The following is an 18,403-nucleotide window of genomic DNA, read 5'->3' on the forward strand; positions in this document are numbered from 1 at the left end:
GAGGGGAAGAGGGAGTGCAAGACTGACAGACGGATTGAAGCAGCATCTGTCGTGGTGAAGAGAGAGCTGAGCCAGAAGGCAAAGCTCTCGATTTACTGGTCAATCTACGTTCCAACCCTCACCTATGGTCACGAGCTGTGGGTAGTGACCGAAAGAACAAGATTGTGAATACAAGCGGTTGAAATGAGCTTTCTCTGCAGGGTGTCTGGGCTCAGGAGCTCAGACATCCGGGAGAGGCTCAAAGTAGAGCCGCTGCTCCTCCACATCAAGAGGAGCCAGATGAGGTGGTTCAGGCATCTTGTCAGGATTCCTCCTGGACGTCTCCCTGGTGTTTTGGGCATGTCCGTCTGGGAGGAGGCCACGGGGAAGACCCAGGACATGCCGGTGAGATTATAGCTCTCAGCTGGCCTGGGAACGCCTCGGTATCCTCCCAGAAGAGCTGGTGGATAGTTATTTTATTATTTGTTTCATTATAATGTCCTCTCTTCTTCACGTCACCCAAGCCTCATATCACACTAGGTCCAGTGAATACATCAAGTTCATCATCCCTGGTATTCCTTTCGTTTTGCAGAAGCTAACGAAAGGAACATCTTACAGAACACCCTCAAACTCTAAACTTTGACTCCACTCACAACCTTCAACAGATTTGAGTTGACTGTTGCTCCTGCTGATCACTTCGGACGTTACTTACATGCATACTTTTATAAACACATACTTTTTTACACCTTGTGCACATTGCTTGTTACTTGTCCACTTCTGTTCTATTTTATGTTTATATGTCTATTTGTGACTATACTTTACATGTGTACAGTCATGGCCAAAAGTTTTGAGAATGACACAACTATTAATTTTCACAAAGTCTGCTGTTTCAGTTTTTATAATGGCAATTTGCATATACTCCAGAATGTTATGAGGAGTGATCAGCTCAACTGCAATTAATTGCAAAGTCCCTCTTTGCCTTGAAAATGAACTTCATCACCAAAAACACATTTCCACTGCATTTCAGCCCTGCCACAAAAGGACCAGCTAACATATTTTCAATGACACACAGGTGTCACACACATTAACACAGGTGTGGGTGTTGATGAGGATGGCGATCAATCTGTCATGATTGAGTGACTGGACACTTTAAAAGGAAGATGGTGCATGACACCATTGTTCCTCATCTGTTAGCCATGGTTACCTGCAAGGAAACACGTGCAGCCATCATTGCATTGCACAAAAAGGGCCTAACAGGGAAGTTTATAGCAGTGAGTAAGATTGCACCTCAGTCAACTGTCTGTCGAATTATCAAGAACTTCAAGAAGAGAGGTTCAATTGTTGCCAAACAGGCTCCAGGGCACCCAAGAAAGTCCAGCAAGCGCCAGGACCGTCTCCTGAAGGTGTTACAGCTGCCGGATCGGGCCACCACCAGTGCAGAGCTTGCTCAGGAATGGCAGCAGGCAGGTGTGAGTGCATCTGCACGCACAGTGAGGCAAAGACTTTTGGAGGAAGGCCTGGTGTCAAGGAGGGCAGCAAAGAAGCCACTTCTCTCCAGTAAAAACATCAGGGACAGACTGATATTCTGCAGAAGGTACAGGGACTGGACTGATGAGGACTGGGGTAAAGTCATTTTCTCTGATGAATCCCCTTTCCGATTGTTTGGGGCATCTGGAGGAAGGCTTGTTCGGAGAAGACGAGGTGAACGCTACCATCAGTCCTGTCTCTTGCCAACAGTGAAGCATCCTGAGACCATTCATGTGTGGGGTTGCTTTTCGGTCAAGGGAGTGGGCTCTCTCACAATCTTGCCTAAAAACACAGCCATGGATAAAGAATGGTACCAGAACGTCCTCCGAGAGCAACTTCTCCCAACCATCCAAGGGCAGTTTGGTGATGAGGAATGCCTTTTCCAGCATGATGGAGCACCTTGCCATAAAGCAAAAGTCATAACAAAATGGCTTGGGGAACAAAACATTAAGATTTTGGGCCCTTGGCCAGGAAACTCCCCAGATCTTAATCCTGTTGAGAACTTGTGGTCAATCCTCAAGAGGCGGCTGGACAATCAAAAACCCACAAATTCTGACAAACTCCAAGCATTGATTATGCAAGAATGGACTGCCATCAGTCAGGATTTGGTCCAGAAGTTGATTGACAGCATGCCAGGGAGAATTGCAGAGGTCTTGAAAAAGAAGGGTCAACACTGCAAATATTGACTTATTGCATGAATTCTGTGTAATTCTCAATGAAAGCTTTTGATACTTATGAAATGCTTCTAATTGTATTTCATTACACCATAGAAACATCTGACAAAAACACCTAAAAACCCTGAAGCAGCAGACTTTGTGAAAATGTAATATTTGTGTCATTCTCAAAACTTTTGCCCATGACTGTATGTGTTCCTGTTGGCGCCTCTTGGTCAGGTCATGTTTGTAAATGAGAACTGATTCTCAAACATTGCTACCTGGTAAAATAAAGGTCTAATAATAAATCATTTACATGTGCTTTTAATTGCACACAACTTTTAACCAAAGCGAGTCATCAAGAGCATCAAAACCGATGGTTATTTTGCAGACTACCTTTGTAATCACAAAGATATGGCTTCAAAAGGATGTTTGTTTTTAATAATTTGTTTCTTAAAGGCCCTGTGAGGAGTTTTGAACTGGCTGAGAAACAGACTGAAAATGATACTGATGCCTCTTTATGACCTTTAATAACAAACAAGACCATCAGCAGCAACACTGACACCTTCTCTGTTGTCATTGTTAATGCCTGAAACTGCCCTGGGGGGGTAGGTGCCAGACCAGATGATGGACATCTTGCTTCAGAAACAGACTTTATTTGACTGTTTTCATGGTAAATAATCTCATTCCCTGATAAAGTTGACTGTTGAAGACAACAGGATGAGGCTTTTGTTGAAAACACTACTTTTGCATGTAAAGGACAAGAAATAAGAGGTATCACTTTGTCCACAAGGGGGCGCCAGAAATGATACAAAACAAAAGTTCCTCACAGCAGCTTTAAATAAGACGATCAGGACATTGACTCATACAAAACACAGTTTATTTGACAGTGTCTAGGTCCAAGTACCAACAGACCCCATACAAAATAAAAAAAGGAAAACGAATGCTACAAACTTCCAAAGAACAGAGATAACTTCCATCTACACAAAACTTCTCCTTAAAAATACATTACCATCAACACAAAAAAGTAGCGATTAAAGATAATATATGTAAGGGGATTCCTGTCATATTTAAGTGATATTTTATAACAAGCCTGAATGAGAAAAGGAGGGCGCGTCAAAAGACCGTACGTGTGATCTATGTGTGTTCTTCCAACGACAGACGAGGGCGGCGGGAGTCGGTGATGCAGCAGTCACGTGGGCGGGAGGAAGAAAAAAGTAAAGAAAAGAAAAGGAGATGGGAACGAGAGGTAGCGAAGGGGTGCGCAGAGAGGTAGCAGAGAGCGAGAGGAAGATTTCTAGAAGAGGTAGCTAGCAGATGAACGAGGAAGAGGTAGCAGAAGTACTAACAGTGCGAGCAAGAAGGGGAGGGGGGAGAAGAGTCGTTACTAAGTCCAGAAGTTAAAACCAGCTTGCTTTATTTTGGAGGGTGATGCAGGATTACCGCTGCAGCATTCTGGTTTCTGTAGACGTCAAACACTCAAGTTTGGATTAGGATTACTACCTGAATTTGAGGCGAACCTGCTCGTGAATGAACTGGATTTGTAGCGAGCTAATTCAAGTCACGTGTTGATGATGATGGGGGAATCTACTGAAACCAAAACAAGCAATCTGATGACGTGACGAAACGGCGACCTAAAATCCAAAGATAATCACTTTATTATCCTACAAATAAAAACATTGATGAAGCTGGAACTTTAAATACTTTTAAATCAGAGTGAGAATATTTATGTTTTGCTTTAAAAAATGCTGAGGCGGCGTGATTTTTAACTGAATTAAGCTAAGAGAATAAACGATTTGGCGGTTGCTCCTCGTGTTTACACACATTTTACTTCCCGACAACACCACAGGACAGAATTTGTAAAACCCTGACTGCTTCTTATTTGGAGTATTTTTCATGTACTGACACACAGGAATGAGGATATTGCTTAATTTTCCCGTGGCTTGTGGCTCCATTGAAAGATTGCGCGTGTGTGAGTGTGTGTTGGGGTTAGCGAGGTAGGCAGCAGTAAGCGTTGGGAAATTGTAAGCAGAAGTGTTAAAAGTCAGGGGTCTTTGTGGGGACAGGGGGGGGTGTTGTTTGATTCGCTACAGTATCAGCACCTAAAAAACATCTAGAAGCCCGACGCGCTGAGGAGGAGCGTCATTCCTGTTCGGATGTTTCAGTCGAGCCGCATCACAGCGTCTCCCTCTCTGTAAAGGCTGCGTGAAGATCAGCAGGAGATTAGATGTACGTGTATGTTTATGCATGTGTGTGTGTGTGTGTGTGTGTGTGTGTGTGTGTGTATGTGGTCGTCCAGTGCTTCGTGGCAGGGTCTGGCCAAGTCGTTGTGTGCACGCAGCCTCCAGTGTGAGCCTCAGCTTAGCTTACTGTTCTGTGTGAGTGTGTGTAACAAGGCTGTGTAACAGGGCTGTGGTTTGTGTGTGTGTGTGTGTGGCAGAAGGAGGGATGATGGAGCAGACTGTTCTTCCTCTAATGTTCAATCCTCTCAGACTTTTGCATTAATGTTCAAAGAAACCATCAACTGAGCCTGCAAACAAACCTCTGTCTCCAAATTCAGATCTATTTCCATCCTCCTCCGTGCCTCAGAGCTCCACTGTCACTCAAAAACTATTTCAATGCATCAATACGCCTCACTGTGGCACGTTCCTTCATTACCATGAACACAAACACTGCCGGTTATTTTCAGTGAGTCGCACATATACGTCCTGCTGCCTGGAAAACTCACCAGAGCAGCAGATAATTAAAAATCCGCTGAGAAAAATAGTTCTCAACGAATCTAGTGTTTGCTTCTGTTTGAGTGACGTGAGAAAATTAATCACACTGTATATTCAAGAGTTATGTCTCATGAGAAAAATCAACAGGTCTCAGGCTAAGAATCACACACAGGAGATTAGGAAAGTAAGTAAAGATGATCTGAAGTCTTTCTGGTTTTGGGATTTTCAAGAGCATAGAAGAGATTTTTTTAAATTCAGTCAGAAAATGCTCAAAAAGTTGAACAAAACTGAAGAGATCTTGCAGGTTCAGACTCAATCCACTTTATGTGAAACCAAGCTGCCATCTTTGTTTGGGTCAAGTAAGAGGAATGCAGCTTGTCTGACAGGTTAGGGTTCATTTTTAGAGAATATGAATAACTTTTGTACAGGTTTGATAAACATCCTCATTTTTTGTTCACAAGTTTGTGCTGCAACTTACAGCTTGTTACCTCAATTCATTGAAAAGTGGTCCAAGTAGAGGGAAAACTTCACATTTATTAAGCTACAATTATAAAAAAAAAGATCCATTCTTCTTTAGAAATGAATAAATCAGAGAATGCATAATGTATAAAAGTGTAGAATCAATTAAATAACGCACGACTAATGCTCTGCAGCTTTAAGAAGAGGTCGTCTTCGTTCTGTAACTCAACTATCACATTAATGCAGAAGTCCTACAGAAGAGACACAAACTGGATGTGAACGTCCATCAAACATGCCTCTGTCCCCACACACACACGCACACGCACACACACACAGAACTACAGTGTATCATTTAAAGAGGAGCGAGAGGTAGATACTCGACAAGACAAGAGGCTGGGTCCTCTGTGTGTGTGTGTGTGTGTGTGTGTGTGTGTTTTATATCTTCATGTGTATATTCAGTTTGCCTCGTGTGTATTACTTTGCACTCACACACACACCTCTTCATGCCCGACCTGCCTCGTTGTCTCACTAGCTCCCCCCAGTGTTTGGCTTGAACAGAGGCAGCAGACGTGAGAAGGTGTGTGTTCCTTTGTGATGGGAGGAGGAGGAGGAAGAGGAAGGGTTACAGTGTAATCTCAAACTAATTGAAAACAGGTTAATGTGAGTTTTGTGTATCTTTTCTGTCTCCTTGTTTTGTCGTCTGTACGGAGTCTCTCTCTCCAGCCTCCTTCTGACCCAACAGAGCAGAAAACAGTGTTTAGTACTCGACCACCCTTCCCGCTGTGCCCTGAGAGGAAGTCTGCATGTGTGTGTGTGAGAGTACACACGTGTTACATTGGGTTACCCTTGCCGCTGAACCCTGAGTGTGTGTGTATGTGTGTGTGAGTGACAAACGTTATGGTAGTTTTGGTGTTTTAAGGGTTAAATATAGAGCCAGTAGCAAAGGCCATGAAGATGGGGGGGGGCTCAGGTTCAGAGATAGTTTTGCGTGTGTGTATAGGTGTGTGCTTTTGGTGTATACGTGTGTGGGTGTTTGGGTGTAAGGTCTTCGTCGTCAGTCACTCATGAACTAGTGGGCGCCGGAGGTCCCACAGGAACTGGAGCTACCGCTTCAGCCTGTGCTGCTGGAGGGCCGGGATCTGGAGGAGAAGAGGCGGAGTTTAAGAGCAAGGAAGAAACAGGTTGTCATGGGGGGACAGGAGAGTCCATTGGGGTTTAAAGGTGGTTTGAATACAACGAAGAGCAGCTGCTGGATTAATGTCAAAGGTCATGGTCTAACAACAGCATATTTAAACATTTCGAAAAGCAAACTCAAGACCTGCCTTTTTAGTCTCGCTTTTAACTGAGATTTATTTTTTAGGTTATATTATTTGGGCATTTTCGCCTTTAATGGACAGGACAGCTGACGAGAGACAGGAAATGTGGGGAGTAGAGAGGGGGGGATTACATGCAGTAAATGGTCGAGGCTGGAATCGAACCTGCGACCTCTGCGACGAGGACTACAGCCTCTGTATATGGGGCGCGCGCTTGTGGCCCTTTTCCACCGGCCCGTCTTCGCCCTACTCTACTCGACTCGACTCGACTCGGTTTGTGTTGTGTTTCCACGGGCGCGGTACCTCTTGTCAGATACCAGTTTTTCGTACTTGCTCTGCTCTGGTTCCAAGCGAGCTGAGCCGATACTAAAAAGTGACGTCGATGGACTGCCGGCCACTGATTGGTCAGAGAACGTCGTCACCGAAGAGTCATGAGCGCGACGCTCAACCTATGCGCTCAACACAGGAATCAAACACGCCATTTTTAAAAAAACGGCATCAGTACTCTTTTGCTCTTCTTTTGCTTTCCTCTCTCACTCGGCCTGCGACAAAAAAGCCACAGACCGAGCAGGAAGTACACCATGGCCTCCATGTCCGCCATTGTTTGTGATTGATGTGTTTGTGTTGTGTTCAGAATGACGTGAACGCAGTTTCGCGCAGCTGTGTTTATGACGACCCCGTCCAGCGTGAGTCGGTACTCGGGCTGGTGGAAAAGAAACCCAAACCGAGTCGAGTAGGGCTGGAACTGTGTAGTGGAAAAGGGCCATTAGACCGCAAGGCCAACGGCGCCCCAACTGAGTTTTATATCACCGTACTTTATTCATTAATTTATTTATTATCCAGTGCAAATTTTGGCACTTTTTATTTTATGTATTTATTTATTTTAAGTACAGCATCTTATTTTCTTTTAATGGTTTAACATTTTAGTGTTTTATTATCTTTGAAATATATTTAATTTTGGTGAGTTTAATTTCCTGTGTTGAGTTTTAACATCTTATTTTACCTCCAGTGTTTCCTCATTAAGATATCAAGAGAGCGTTTCCTCAGTTCGTTCAGAAACTTGATTTTTATTTGAATTGTTATTATTATTGTTGTTGCATATATTGTGTTCTTAACCTTAGGATTGTGGGGTGGGTTTGGGGTCGGGGCTGGGATTATGGATGGGGGCTCTTTATTTTCATCTTTATATATCACCTTTTTTTTTTTTTTTCATTCTATTTGAAGTTGTTTTTATGTACAACACTTTGTGTTACAATGTCATTGTTTGAAAAGCGCTTTATAAATAAAGTCTTACTGATTGATTGACATGTTAAACAGTTTTAGGTTTCCTCAAACATTATGCTTTTTATATGTTTAAAACAAATACTCAGTTGAACTCTCATGAACTTTTAGATTTTCTCAGGTTGTTTGTGGAGTCAACACGTGTCTCTAAAAGCATCACCACATTTCAACACACTGGTGTGACAGATTTAATTGGTGTACACAACACCCTAACCTAATGAACACAAATATAAAGGTTTACACATGTAAACACACACACACACAAACACACACAAACATGAGGGGAATGGGTGGTAGAGGGAGATTTGTACTCACACATGCCGTTGGGAGCTCCAGGGTGACGAGGAGGCATCATGGGAGGCATGCCCCCAGGAGAGGGGCCAGCAGAGGGGGGTCCAGGCATCATACGCCCTGGGATTGGCTGGCCTGGTCCCATCGGACCTGTGGTTGAAAAACATTTAGATGTTTCTAAGAAGTAGGATATTTGTCAAAGATATACTTTCAGCTTCTGAAATGAGACGATATACTTAGTTTGTCATTCATAACAGTAAATAAAGAGACAGAAGAAGCCATTTGAGGATGTAAATGTGGGATACTGAAGCCTTGGTTTCCTTTGTTCACATATGTTAATAGTGACTGAAAGAGTAATTGATGAATCACCGCTCCCTCTCTCTCTTATTCTCCTCTATCCCTCTTTCCAGACCCAACTCGGTCGTTTGTTGTGATTTGGCGCTATACAAATAAAGATTGATTAATTGAATCCTGCCAGTTAGACAACAGTTATCTGTCCAACCCGCTCAGTGTCTCTGTCCCTCACCTGTCTGTCCTGGGTGGTGTGGGGCCATTGGGTGGTGACCCATTGGAGGGTAACCGGTGTGCATTGCACCACCGGGAGGCGGCCCTCCGTGGTGTGGCACCGGTGCTCCGTGGTGTGGCTGGGGCCCTCCGGGGTGCATACCTGGTGGAGGGGGCCCGGAGTGGGGTCCAGATCCTGGAGCCTGTCCCTGTCCCTGTCCTTGAGCTTGGGCGGCGGCTGCAGCGGCTTGAGCAGCAGCTTGCTGCTCCATCTGCTGCCTCGCCTTCATCTCAGCGTACTTGAGCTGCTCCATGTGGAAGGCCTGACGCTCGGTGAGCAGCTGCTGTCGCTGGAGCTCCAACTGAAGAGAGGACAGAAGAAGACGTGAGATGAATCAGAGAAAGGACAAAAAATAGACAGTAAGTAGATATTTTATTTTAACCGTCTTAAGAAATGTATTTTTAAATAATTCTATTCCTTTAGAGTTATTTTAGGGGAATTTTATGTCTTTTAAAATGTGTTTTATTTCTTTATCTTGAATTGTGTGTTTTTATTAACTGCCTGTGTTATTTTGCTGCCCATGTGACGCACTTTGTAACTCGGTTTTGAAAAATGCTCTACAAATTAAATTATTAGGGCCCTCTTGAAACCTGACGAATTATTATTGATATTCTTCCACCCAACAAGATCGCATATCAGGAGTCTTTAACATGCCCGAAAAGCGAGCGAAATTTGGCACACGTATCAGGTCTGGTGAAAAATTTTAGATTCTTTGGGTCTTGCAAAAAAAAAAGTCAAAATTGTGCTCAGTAGAAAATTTTCAAAAACCCCTCCCCATAGGTTATTTTGATCTACGTTTTCATGTCATCAGGACGCACAAAAAAGCCTCTTACACCCATATCCGAAACTCAACCGAAAGAGCGCCACCTAGCTTTGAATATGAAAAGTGGTGCCTAAATAAGCTTGCATCAAACGCATGTCTCGCCATAAACAGGAAATTGATTTTTGGGGGCTTTAAAATCTCACCAAATCCCACACACTCATCAGGCCTGGTGAAACATTTGGGTTCCCACTCTTTTCCAGAGATCATTTTCCAGGACATTTTCAGTGACGATCAAGCTGGTATGACAGTCTAAATTTTAGTTCCTGATTTAGTTCCTAAATAGTCTAATATGTTCCTCTCAGTGCAAGCCTACATTGAAAGACGTGCAGTCTATGGCTATCCATGAAATCATCTCTTACATGCTTTAAAATGATGGCAAATTGATTATAGAATAATGCAACCGCAGATGTACAGCACTTTAATGATGGGCCACTCTCATCTCAGCTTTCTCTTTTCTCAAAAAATATATAATTAGCTAAGTTAAAAAAAACAAAAGAGCCAGCAAAGGAATCTGGAAGCTGCCTTACTGAAATAAATAAATAAATACATAAATAAGAAGAATAATCAGAGGAGAACTGAATGGCAAAAATGGCCACAAATGTTTCAACTGAAACTCAAAATATACCTGCTTTATCATGGTTTAGTCATGTTGGAATAATTTCCAGGACAATACTTGATTTTCCAGGACATTTTACTTTTCCTCCCATTTTCCAGGTGTTTTCCAGTACTGGAAAACTGGGCAACTGTTTTCCAGGTTTTCCAGGACGCTTGGGAACCCTGATTTGACATTCTTTGGGTCTCCCAAAAATGCCAAAATCTCACTAAGTCATTAGGCGGTGGCTCATATCAGGCGGTGGTTGTGCGAGGGCCAGCTCATATCCGCTTGCAGTTTTAATAATAATCATTATTAGTGAGCTTTAGACATGTTGGTGAGAGGAAGAGGCACTGTGCTGTAAAAAGCTATTTTCACACAACACAAATGTTCTTGCTTGGAAAGGCTGCAGACACCTTCTCAGCTTCAGTGCAGATTATTCCTGCTGATTTGAGGTGACGATCTTAGTTTAAACTCACAGAGAGGCTGAAAATTATTTTAGTTTTTGTTTCTCACAAAGATAAAAAGGTGACATTACAGAAACAGTGACCTGCCCCTGAAGAAAACACAGTTCTGGTTAAGATGCAAACTGCTGTCAGCAGTTTTTTATTCAGGTCAGAGTAGAAGCATGAAGCCATAATTATCTGCATGACTAATTCAACTTGGATAAAGAGGGGGGATGTTTGTCAGTGATGTTGGAGAAGTTTAAAACTACATTTTTCACAGCTTGATGACAACATTATGCAAACGGAACGAACACATTAGTGCTCTTCAGTCGAGGCCTGCTCGTCTGCAGAGGAGATGAGTGGTGAGGAGTGTAAAACTGTCTTGTGTCTCTTTCTTGTGCTGTGTGGGTCTTTGTTATTCTCCTCTGTGTTTTACAGCCAATGGCAGCAGCAGCAGCAGAGGTCTGATTTCTCTCCCTTCTTTGGAGAGCTTATGTAAACCAGAGTTCTTTTCATGCACTATTTACAGCTGCAGAAACTGGGCTACGCTCCTGATGCCTCCACCGCAGAAACACAGTTTTACACTCTCACTGCTGTCTCCTGGGACCGTCCAGTGGCAGGACACACACCCACACACAGAGCTGAGGGCTATTCATTTTGCCCCGGAGAGGCAGGTAACAGTTTGTCTTGCCTGACTATTCATCTGCTTCTCTCTGGAAAATCTTTTATTCTTCTCTCACAAAGAAGAAAGTCTGTTTTTTCTCTCCAGTCACTGTGGAGGGTTTGGACTGAAAACCAAGAAACTTGTGAGCCGCTTGCACTCCCCGATGAACTCAGAATATTCACTGGCTATTTATTTCCGTGAAACAACTACAGAAGACAGACTGTGTGACACCGGGTCAGTTTAGAGGATAGTAAAGTTGTAATGTTCACTGTTCTTACTCACCTCATACTTTGATGAGTATACTTCACAACTCTGAACTACCTCAGTGATGAAAATACATCAAGGACATTTTTAAAGCCTTATTTTGATAGAAAACTACATTCTTTGGTTCATGTTTTTAAATCTTAATTTAAATCTTAAATCTTGGACGTTTACATGTCCACCCCAAGCGGCAACCTCCGCCCACAAGAACTGAAGCCAATGCAGAAGTGTTATAAACCGCAGTTCCTTGAGTGTCCACTTGAGGCTGGCTCAAGAAGTACAGGAAACCACATACACACCAATTTCAAAGAAGTCGATCTTTACAGCAGAAATAAACATGTTTACAGCCTGGTACAAAAAACGAGTGTAGTCTGGATAGCTCATTTCTCGATCGGCACACACTGTACGGGGGGGTGAATTGTTTCATGACGCGGCAATTTCAAGGATGTTAAGATTACGAGTTTGATTGACAGGTGGGAACACCGTAGCTGTTGGCGAGGAGGCTCAAAGCCCGCCTCTTTGCGTCTCACTTGCTCGACAGAAGTTAGGTTGCATTCAGTATTTTCCAATATGGCCGCCGCCGCCGATTGGCCTCAAAACAGCGCTTTAGAAACAGATGGGCGACGTCACGGATACTGCGTCCATTATTATACAGGCTATGGTCCGCCCTCAGTTCCTTGCAGTGACGCTCTTGTCCTATTCTGGTTTCTTGCTCTTACTTTCAAATTCATTCATCTTAGTCTTACTGCCAATGCAGGATGTGATAAAATTGAATGTGTTTAAGGGTTGAGGTTTGGCTGTTTTCTGCCCTTACGTCTTATGTTAAAGGATTACATTGGGATCAGAACTGTGCATAGGACCGTCATGATTTGGAGTGAGAGGAATAGAAAAACAAGGGTAAAACTAGGTTAGCTACAACGTGTGATTTCCATACGTTTTGAACATTTTGATTCACATTTCTAAGATCAGGTTCCTTGATCATCATCAGACAAAAAGAAACAGGAACAATCCCACCCCATCCAGTGCTGCTGTGCTCTGGACCTCAGTCATATCTAAGCTGGTTCGAGCCTTCGTTATGAGGACACATGGAAACAACATCAGACTTTAAAGCCTGATTTATACTTCTGTGTCGAAACGATGGAGTAGCCTACGCCGGAGGTCCGCGTAGCTCCCGTACCTACGCATAGGCCGACGCACCTAGCTGAGGTGCACCTCCTCCAAAATGAAACTACGTGTCAATTCGACGTGGACCGCAAGCCCTGTGATTGGTCGGCTCGGCGGCATTGTATTTCCCGCTTTTGCAGCAAGCCCATGTATTTAATCTCCTCCTCTCTCTTCTTCATGTAATCATGTCTGTATGCTACAGCAACATGTATCAGCTGTAGATTAACATAACACGCTCTGAATCTCTGTGGAAAAGTAATCAGAGATCGTAGCGGGGCCGGAAGCAGGCGACCGGCTATCAGAGAGACCACACTGACCTCAAGCGTTTGGGCAGAGAATTGCTGCGCGACACGGACACATCGACTCACATTTATGTGGTGCTTATGTGGTCCGTGTCAGCCCCTGCTGCGTAGGGGTGACGCTGAAGTATAAACCAGCCTTAAATTGTTAGCCGGCACATAAACACGACCAGCTAACAACAGGTTGAGTTCAAGTTCAACTCAAACACCAGATGAACACCTGGAGAGTGTCCTCAGATTGAGTCTGTAGGTGTTCTGAAAGCCTGAGTATTTCATCAGCTTCTAAACATGTTTGGATATATATCTGTGATTCATGGGTCACCACTTAAGGTTGGAACATCTATTTTCATACATACTTAAGTGTGTGGGCTCGACTTGGAGCTTCTGTTAACAGATCACCTTCATAATTAATCACCTCGGCTAAGAGCACTTTCTCAGTGGGCAGAGATTCAGTTCACTTGGGAGCAGAGCACAGTTCAGGGTCAGAGCGTTCAAATTAACATCCATATTTAATCGGAGTGGAAGCTTCTTTCAAACTTACAGCCTCCTTCTCTCGGTCCATGATGGTCTCAAGTTCCTCGAAGTGCCTCAGCTTAATCTCCAGCTTCTTCATCTGCGTCTCCACCAGCAGAGCCACCAGGGACTTGATTTTCCTCTCTTCCACTGCCGCCAAGTGCTGAGGGACACAGAGAAAGAGGGGACAGACTATAAATATCTTAACAATGAGGAGGGAGGTCAAAACGGGGAGATCGTGGAGATAACAAGTTGAGCTAATTATGCAGATAATTGATAAAGGGAATAAGACTGTTGAGCCCTTTAACTTATTCAAAGACAGAAGTTAAGAGATTTTATCCACATGACCCACATGTTTCAAGAAACCTCCACAAGATCTAACCAGCGGGTTTCAGGTCAGCTAAGAAACAGCATCTCAGGTGGACTCTAAGAAAACCAGACTCAAGCTTGTGTTTGTCGTTCAGTCAGCTCTTCTGCAGTCTCACCTTGGCCTTGGTGGCGGCAGACGCCAGAGCAGCAGCGGCTGCTGTGGCGATGTTTCCTTCTCCGATGTCGTGCTCCAGCTTCTTCCTCTTCTCGTCTCCTTCGTCTGTCACCTTCTCCTCCTTCTCCTTCTCCTGATCTGAGGACGACGTCTCCATCGCCTCCTCCTTCTCTTTGTCTGACGGGGAGAGAGAAAGAGAAGAATCTTAAATTGTGGACTCAGCATCATGGCACAAACATTCTGTCCATCTGTTCCCTGCAAAAATAAAGCCTGTATCCTAACACGGGACTTCCACCAGATCCGTGTCCGGTCTGTCTCTGATTCTCTGCAGCCCGGAGCAGGACCGCCCGACAGCTGGAGTCATGTGACCAAGGTAATATCGCTTTAATCACTAAATCAAGGATTCTCCTCTTCCTCTCCTCATCCATGTTGTCTTTCTGGTCCTCTGAAAACCTCTGACCTGTTGACTCCAGGCCTGGCTCCGCTCATCATGACTTTGGTTTGTTGTTGTAGTTAAGTGAAATACGATCTGGTGATAACACACAGTGTTTTATTCTGAAAATTAACCAGATGTTTTCATTTTGTTTTGGTGCCTGACTTCCTGTCCCGCTCCATCTGCTCTGTTGAGATTGATGCGTCGTGCTCCAGCATCCGGCAAAAATAGAAGTCTTGCGTATCTGATCCAGTAGAAGTTAACACATTGACTAGAATAGAAACCTATCAGATCTGGTGCCGTATCGGATTGGAGATGGACCGGACATGGACCTGGTGGAATTTGCCAGTAAGGGTGGCTACAAACACCAAACGTACCTCCATGAAAACACCATTAAGTGAGAGACTGCCATCATGAGTGTGAATTACCTGCTGGAGTTGTCTTGGCTTCTCCGCTCTCCTCGCTCTCCTCCTCACGCTCTGAAGTCTCTCCTCCCTCCTTCTTCACCTTCTCAGGGGCGTCCGTCTTCTCGCTGCTCTTCTCTGCCGACTCGCTCGGCTTCTCTGCCTCGTCCTTCGACTCCGCCTGAGAGAAGAAGACACAGACACAGAATGATGAGTGTCCACGTCTTAAATTAAGTGTTGCAAATTATTCTTTGGAGTTTTTAGCTTGTGTAAAGAAAGAACACACAAATAGATATAAAAGCTGCACAAACTCTAAACTGACATGAGTTGGTGTGTATCCAATCATCATTTTGAGGGGTTACTTCAAACTACAGGGACCATAAAGTGACTGTTGTTGTAATTCGCCTTGAGCATCACAGCAGAGTGCATTGTGACTTTCTCCACTTTGGGATGACTGCTGGCATTTGGACAGGAACTCTGGTTTGACACGGGTTAATGGATGCTAATGAGGAAGTCATCAGCCAACAAGCTGCCAAGCAGAGCGAGGATAAATTGAACATTTAAAAAAAATCCCATTACATTCAGCCTGCGGGCTTTTTCTAAAACAACACGTGGAGATTAGCAGGGAGAGGAAGATTTAACAACGAGTTAGAGAAACAAAGTGTCAAAGACGTATGAAACATCACTTTGGTGCGTGGTTTGGCGGTCTGAGCATGAGATCAAAACTTCTCCCAATCAAATAATGACCTACGTTAAGATTTCAATCAGTGCAGTTTCTGTTCATCTCTTTCGAGCTTCATCTGTCTTCATCATGTGCAGTTAGCACCCCTGCTAGCAGATGCAGTAGTTGCACTCAGCATACAGTATTTTTGATGACTGAGGTGCTGATGGACACTTCTCTTAAATTAAGGAGTCTTTCCAGAGTTTGTTTAAACTCCTGCTTTCTTTTAATGCATGATTGTGACCTAATGAGGGAGAACACTTGTTAAAAAGTGGTCTGCCTCATGCTGTATCCCAGCATGCTTTGTGCAGAATACTTGAATACCAAAACACAATAAAACATCGATGTCTTCTTAATTGTGCGATGGTCTCAAAGGGACACTGCAGACTTTTCAGATGACAAAACAGGCATTAAAAGTTCCTCTTGTACACTGAACTCTGGTAATGTTGTGGTTTGTGGTCTTCTGAGACTCGGTCTGGGAAGTTTACAGCCTGCTTTGCTCCTGCATGTGCTGGACTCCAGCGGCAACAGCTACAACTACTCGTCTAATCACCATCAACGCTCCCTCTCTCTCTTATTCTCCTCTATCCCTCTTTCCAGACCCAACTTGATCGAGGTAGATGTGTGTCTAACATGAGTCTGGTCCTGCTGGAGGTTTCTGCCTGTTAAAGGAAGTTTTTCCTCGCCACTGTAACTAGCTAAATACTGCAAGGTGCTTAGGGCTGTCAAAATTGCTCAAAAATGACGTTCACATATTTGCTCTAAAAAAAACCATAGGTTCGAACCATTCGAATATCTGTATTTGCGCATTATGTCAATAACAGGTGGACAAACTAATACAAAAAGATAACTACTTGTATATGTATTTTTATTTAAGATATAACATGCCTAAAACATACCTACACATTACAAAACAAGTAAATGACCTAATGGTCTATATCTAGCACTTTTAAGACCGGAGACCTTTCGCTCGCTCGCTCGCTCGCCCCCCTCCTCTCTGTGCGCAATGCGCTGAGTGAGTGCTGAACAAGACTTGTGCGAGCAATTAAAGGTCCCGACTCTTGTCCCTAATATAGGCAGGCTTCATTTAGTGATTGAAGCAAATATTATTCACATTAATTGAAGTTAAAAACGAAAAAGTAGTCCACTTACATTCTTGGCGCTTGTATAAAAAAAGAGAGGAAAAACTGCATTTTATCCCAGTGTCACTGATTGTCTGGCTCTTTTAGTCCACTGTCAATGTAGGGTCTTAGGCCTGACAGGTTATTTGCCAAAAACACAAGACAGTCAGTGTGAAGAGGCCCGATCTCTTTTTATTCACTATATTCCCAGCGGAGGAAAAGACGCGTTCAGAGCGCACTGAGGATCCGGGGAGGGAAAGATTTCTCTCTGCCGTCTGCTTCACGCTGTGCATGTGGGACTCCTGTGACCTGTCCCTGACCTGTCATGCAGTGCGCCCACTCGCAAAGCAGCCGCCGATGTGTTTTTTTCCACAGTCGAATATTAATTTTCACAATTGAATCTCCATTTATTTTTAATATTCGAATATATATTCAAATTTAGAATATTCGTTGACAGCCCTAAAGGTGCTCTGCTCATGGTGGATTAAGGTGGGGTAAGACTGAGTCTTATCCTGTCTTGGTGTTGGGTCTCTGTTCATTATTTGACATAGAGCGGTCAAGACCTGCTTTGTTTGTGAAAGCGTCTTGAGATAACGTTTGTTGGGATTTGGCGCTATACAAATAAAGATTGATTGATTGCATTGCTCTCTATATTTCATTTGCAAGGAACACATCTGAGGTCTAAAATTAACACAACAAATGTTAAAATGAAATACTTTCTTCCTTTGCATGGTGCATTTAACCTGTTGGATGGAGGTCTGGACATAGAGTTAGTGTTTCCAGATAATCTTCAAGCTCCCATTTTTGTGGTGCAAAAACTGCCTCGTGGATTTATTCTGGATTTGGACTGGACATGCTGCAAACTCAGGTAGAGTTTAAGACAAGAGAGCAGCAGACAGACCCTCAAGGAAGTTGTCAGTGATGATGACAATGAGCTCAATCCTGCAGTTGGACATGAGACTACCTTCATCCACAAACAGTGTCCAGACTGTTGGGTTGATGGCGATGGTGGAAATGGTGGTCTTACCTTGTCGGCCTGCTGGGAGTCTGTGTCTGTGTCCATCTTCTCAGGCTCTGGGGTTTCTACAAGGGAACAAATGCAGGAGAAAAAATCATCATCATGTAACAAACTGAACCTCATCAGGATGGGTGCAGACGCTGTGCTGCAGCCTAAATTTCCCCTGCAATTGTTACTTCCCTTATGAATTGTTAATGTTTCCAAAAAGCAAGAAGAGATGCAAGAAACTGTGTGAGATCGCATTCATGCATGCATAAGCACAAATTACCGAACAAAACCACCCGACTCCACACTCGGGATATAAGTGTAACAACATGAGGCAGCGGTGACATATCACCCCGTTTGAAGTCGTACATAAACGGACTCTCATCAGAAAAAGGGTTTAAGGGAGAAACTGAGGACACGAAATTAAGGTCAGGAGCATTTTAAGTGAACAGGCCCGCAGGGGAGAGAGCGGCAAGTGTTATGCAAGACCAAATAAGCAAAACGCACACATGTGACCGGGTGTGTACAAGTGTACGGTTGAGTGTTAAAGCATGTCACGGGTGCACTCTAGCGTGTGTTAAGAGTTTGAGTATTGATTGTATGATGTGTGTGTGTCGGTCGGCTGCTTCAGGCAGGAACACATTTAAGCTTATTGATCACAAATGTGGCTCCAGAGGGCTCTAATTCAGG

At 43.8% G+C, this 18,403-nt stretch overlaps 1 protein-coding gene across 3 annotated transcripts in view; it reads right to left on the bottom strand.

Annotated features, from left to right (window-relative positions):
• Positions 1–3,022: 3,022 nt before the first annotated feature.
• smarcc1a (SWI/SNF related, matrix associated, actin dependent regulator of chromatin, subfamily c, member 1a) overlaps positions 3,023–18,403 on the bottom strand; it is a 38,975-nt gene continuing 23,594 nt past the window's right edge. For 2 of the 3 annotated variants that reach the window (XM_034698650.1, XM_034698651.1), the window contains 7 exons: positions 17,738–17,793; positions 14,893–15,049; positions 14,033–14,208; positions 13,576–13,710; positions 8,747–9,086; positions 8,245–8,370; positions 3,023–6,474 (listed from right to left, as the gene is read on the bottom strand). In XM_034698650.1, the coding sequence (XP_034554541.1) occupies positions 6,398–6,474; positions 8,245–8,370; positions 8,747–9,086; positions 13,576–13,710; positions 14,033–14,208; positions 14,893–15,049; positions 17,738–17,793 (1,067 nt within the window). In that variant the 3' untranslated portion in view covers positions 3,023–6,397. The remainder of the gene's footprint in view (positions 6,475–8,244; positions 8,371–8,746; positions 9,087–13,575; positions 13,711–14,032; positions 14,209–14,892; positions 15,050–17,737; positions 17,794–18,403) is intronic. The other variant, XM_034698652.1, reaches the window with a different exon arrangement.

Source organism: Notolabrus celidotus, chromosome 12 (assembly GCF_009762535.1).
Source record: "Notolabrus celidotus isolate fNotCel1 chromosome 12, fNotCel1.pri, whole genome shotgun sequence".
Lineage (NCBI taxonomy): Eukaryota > Metazoa > Chordata > Actinopteri > Labriformes > Labridae > Notolabrus > Notolabrus celidotus.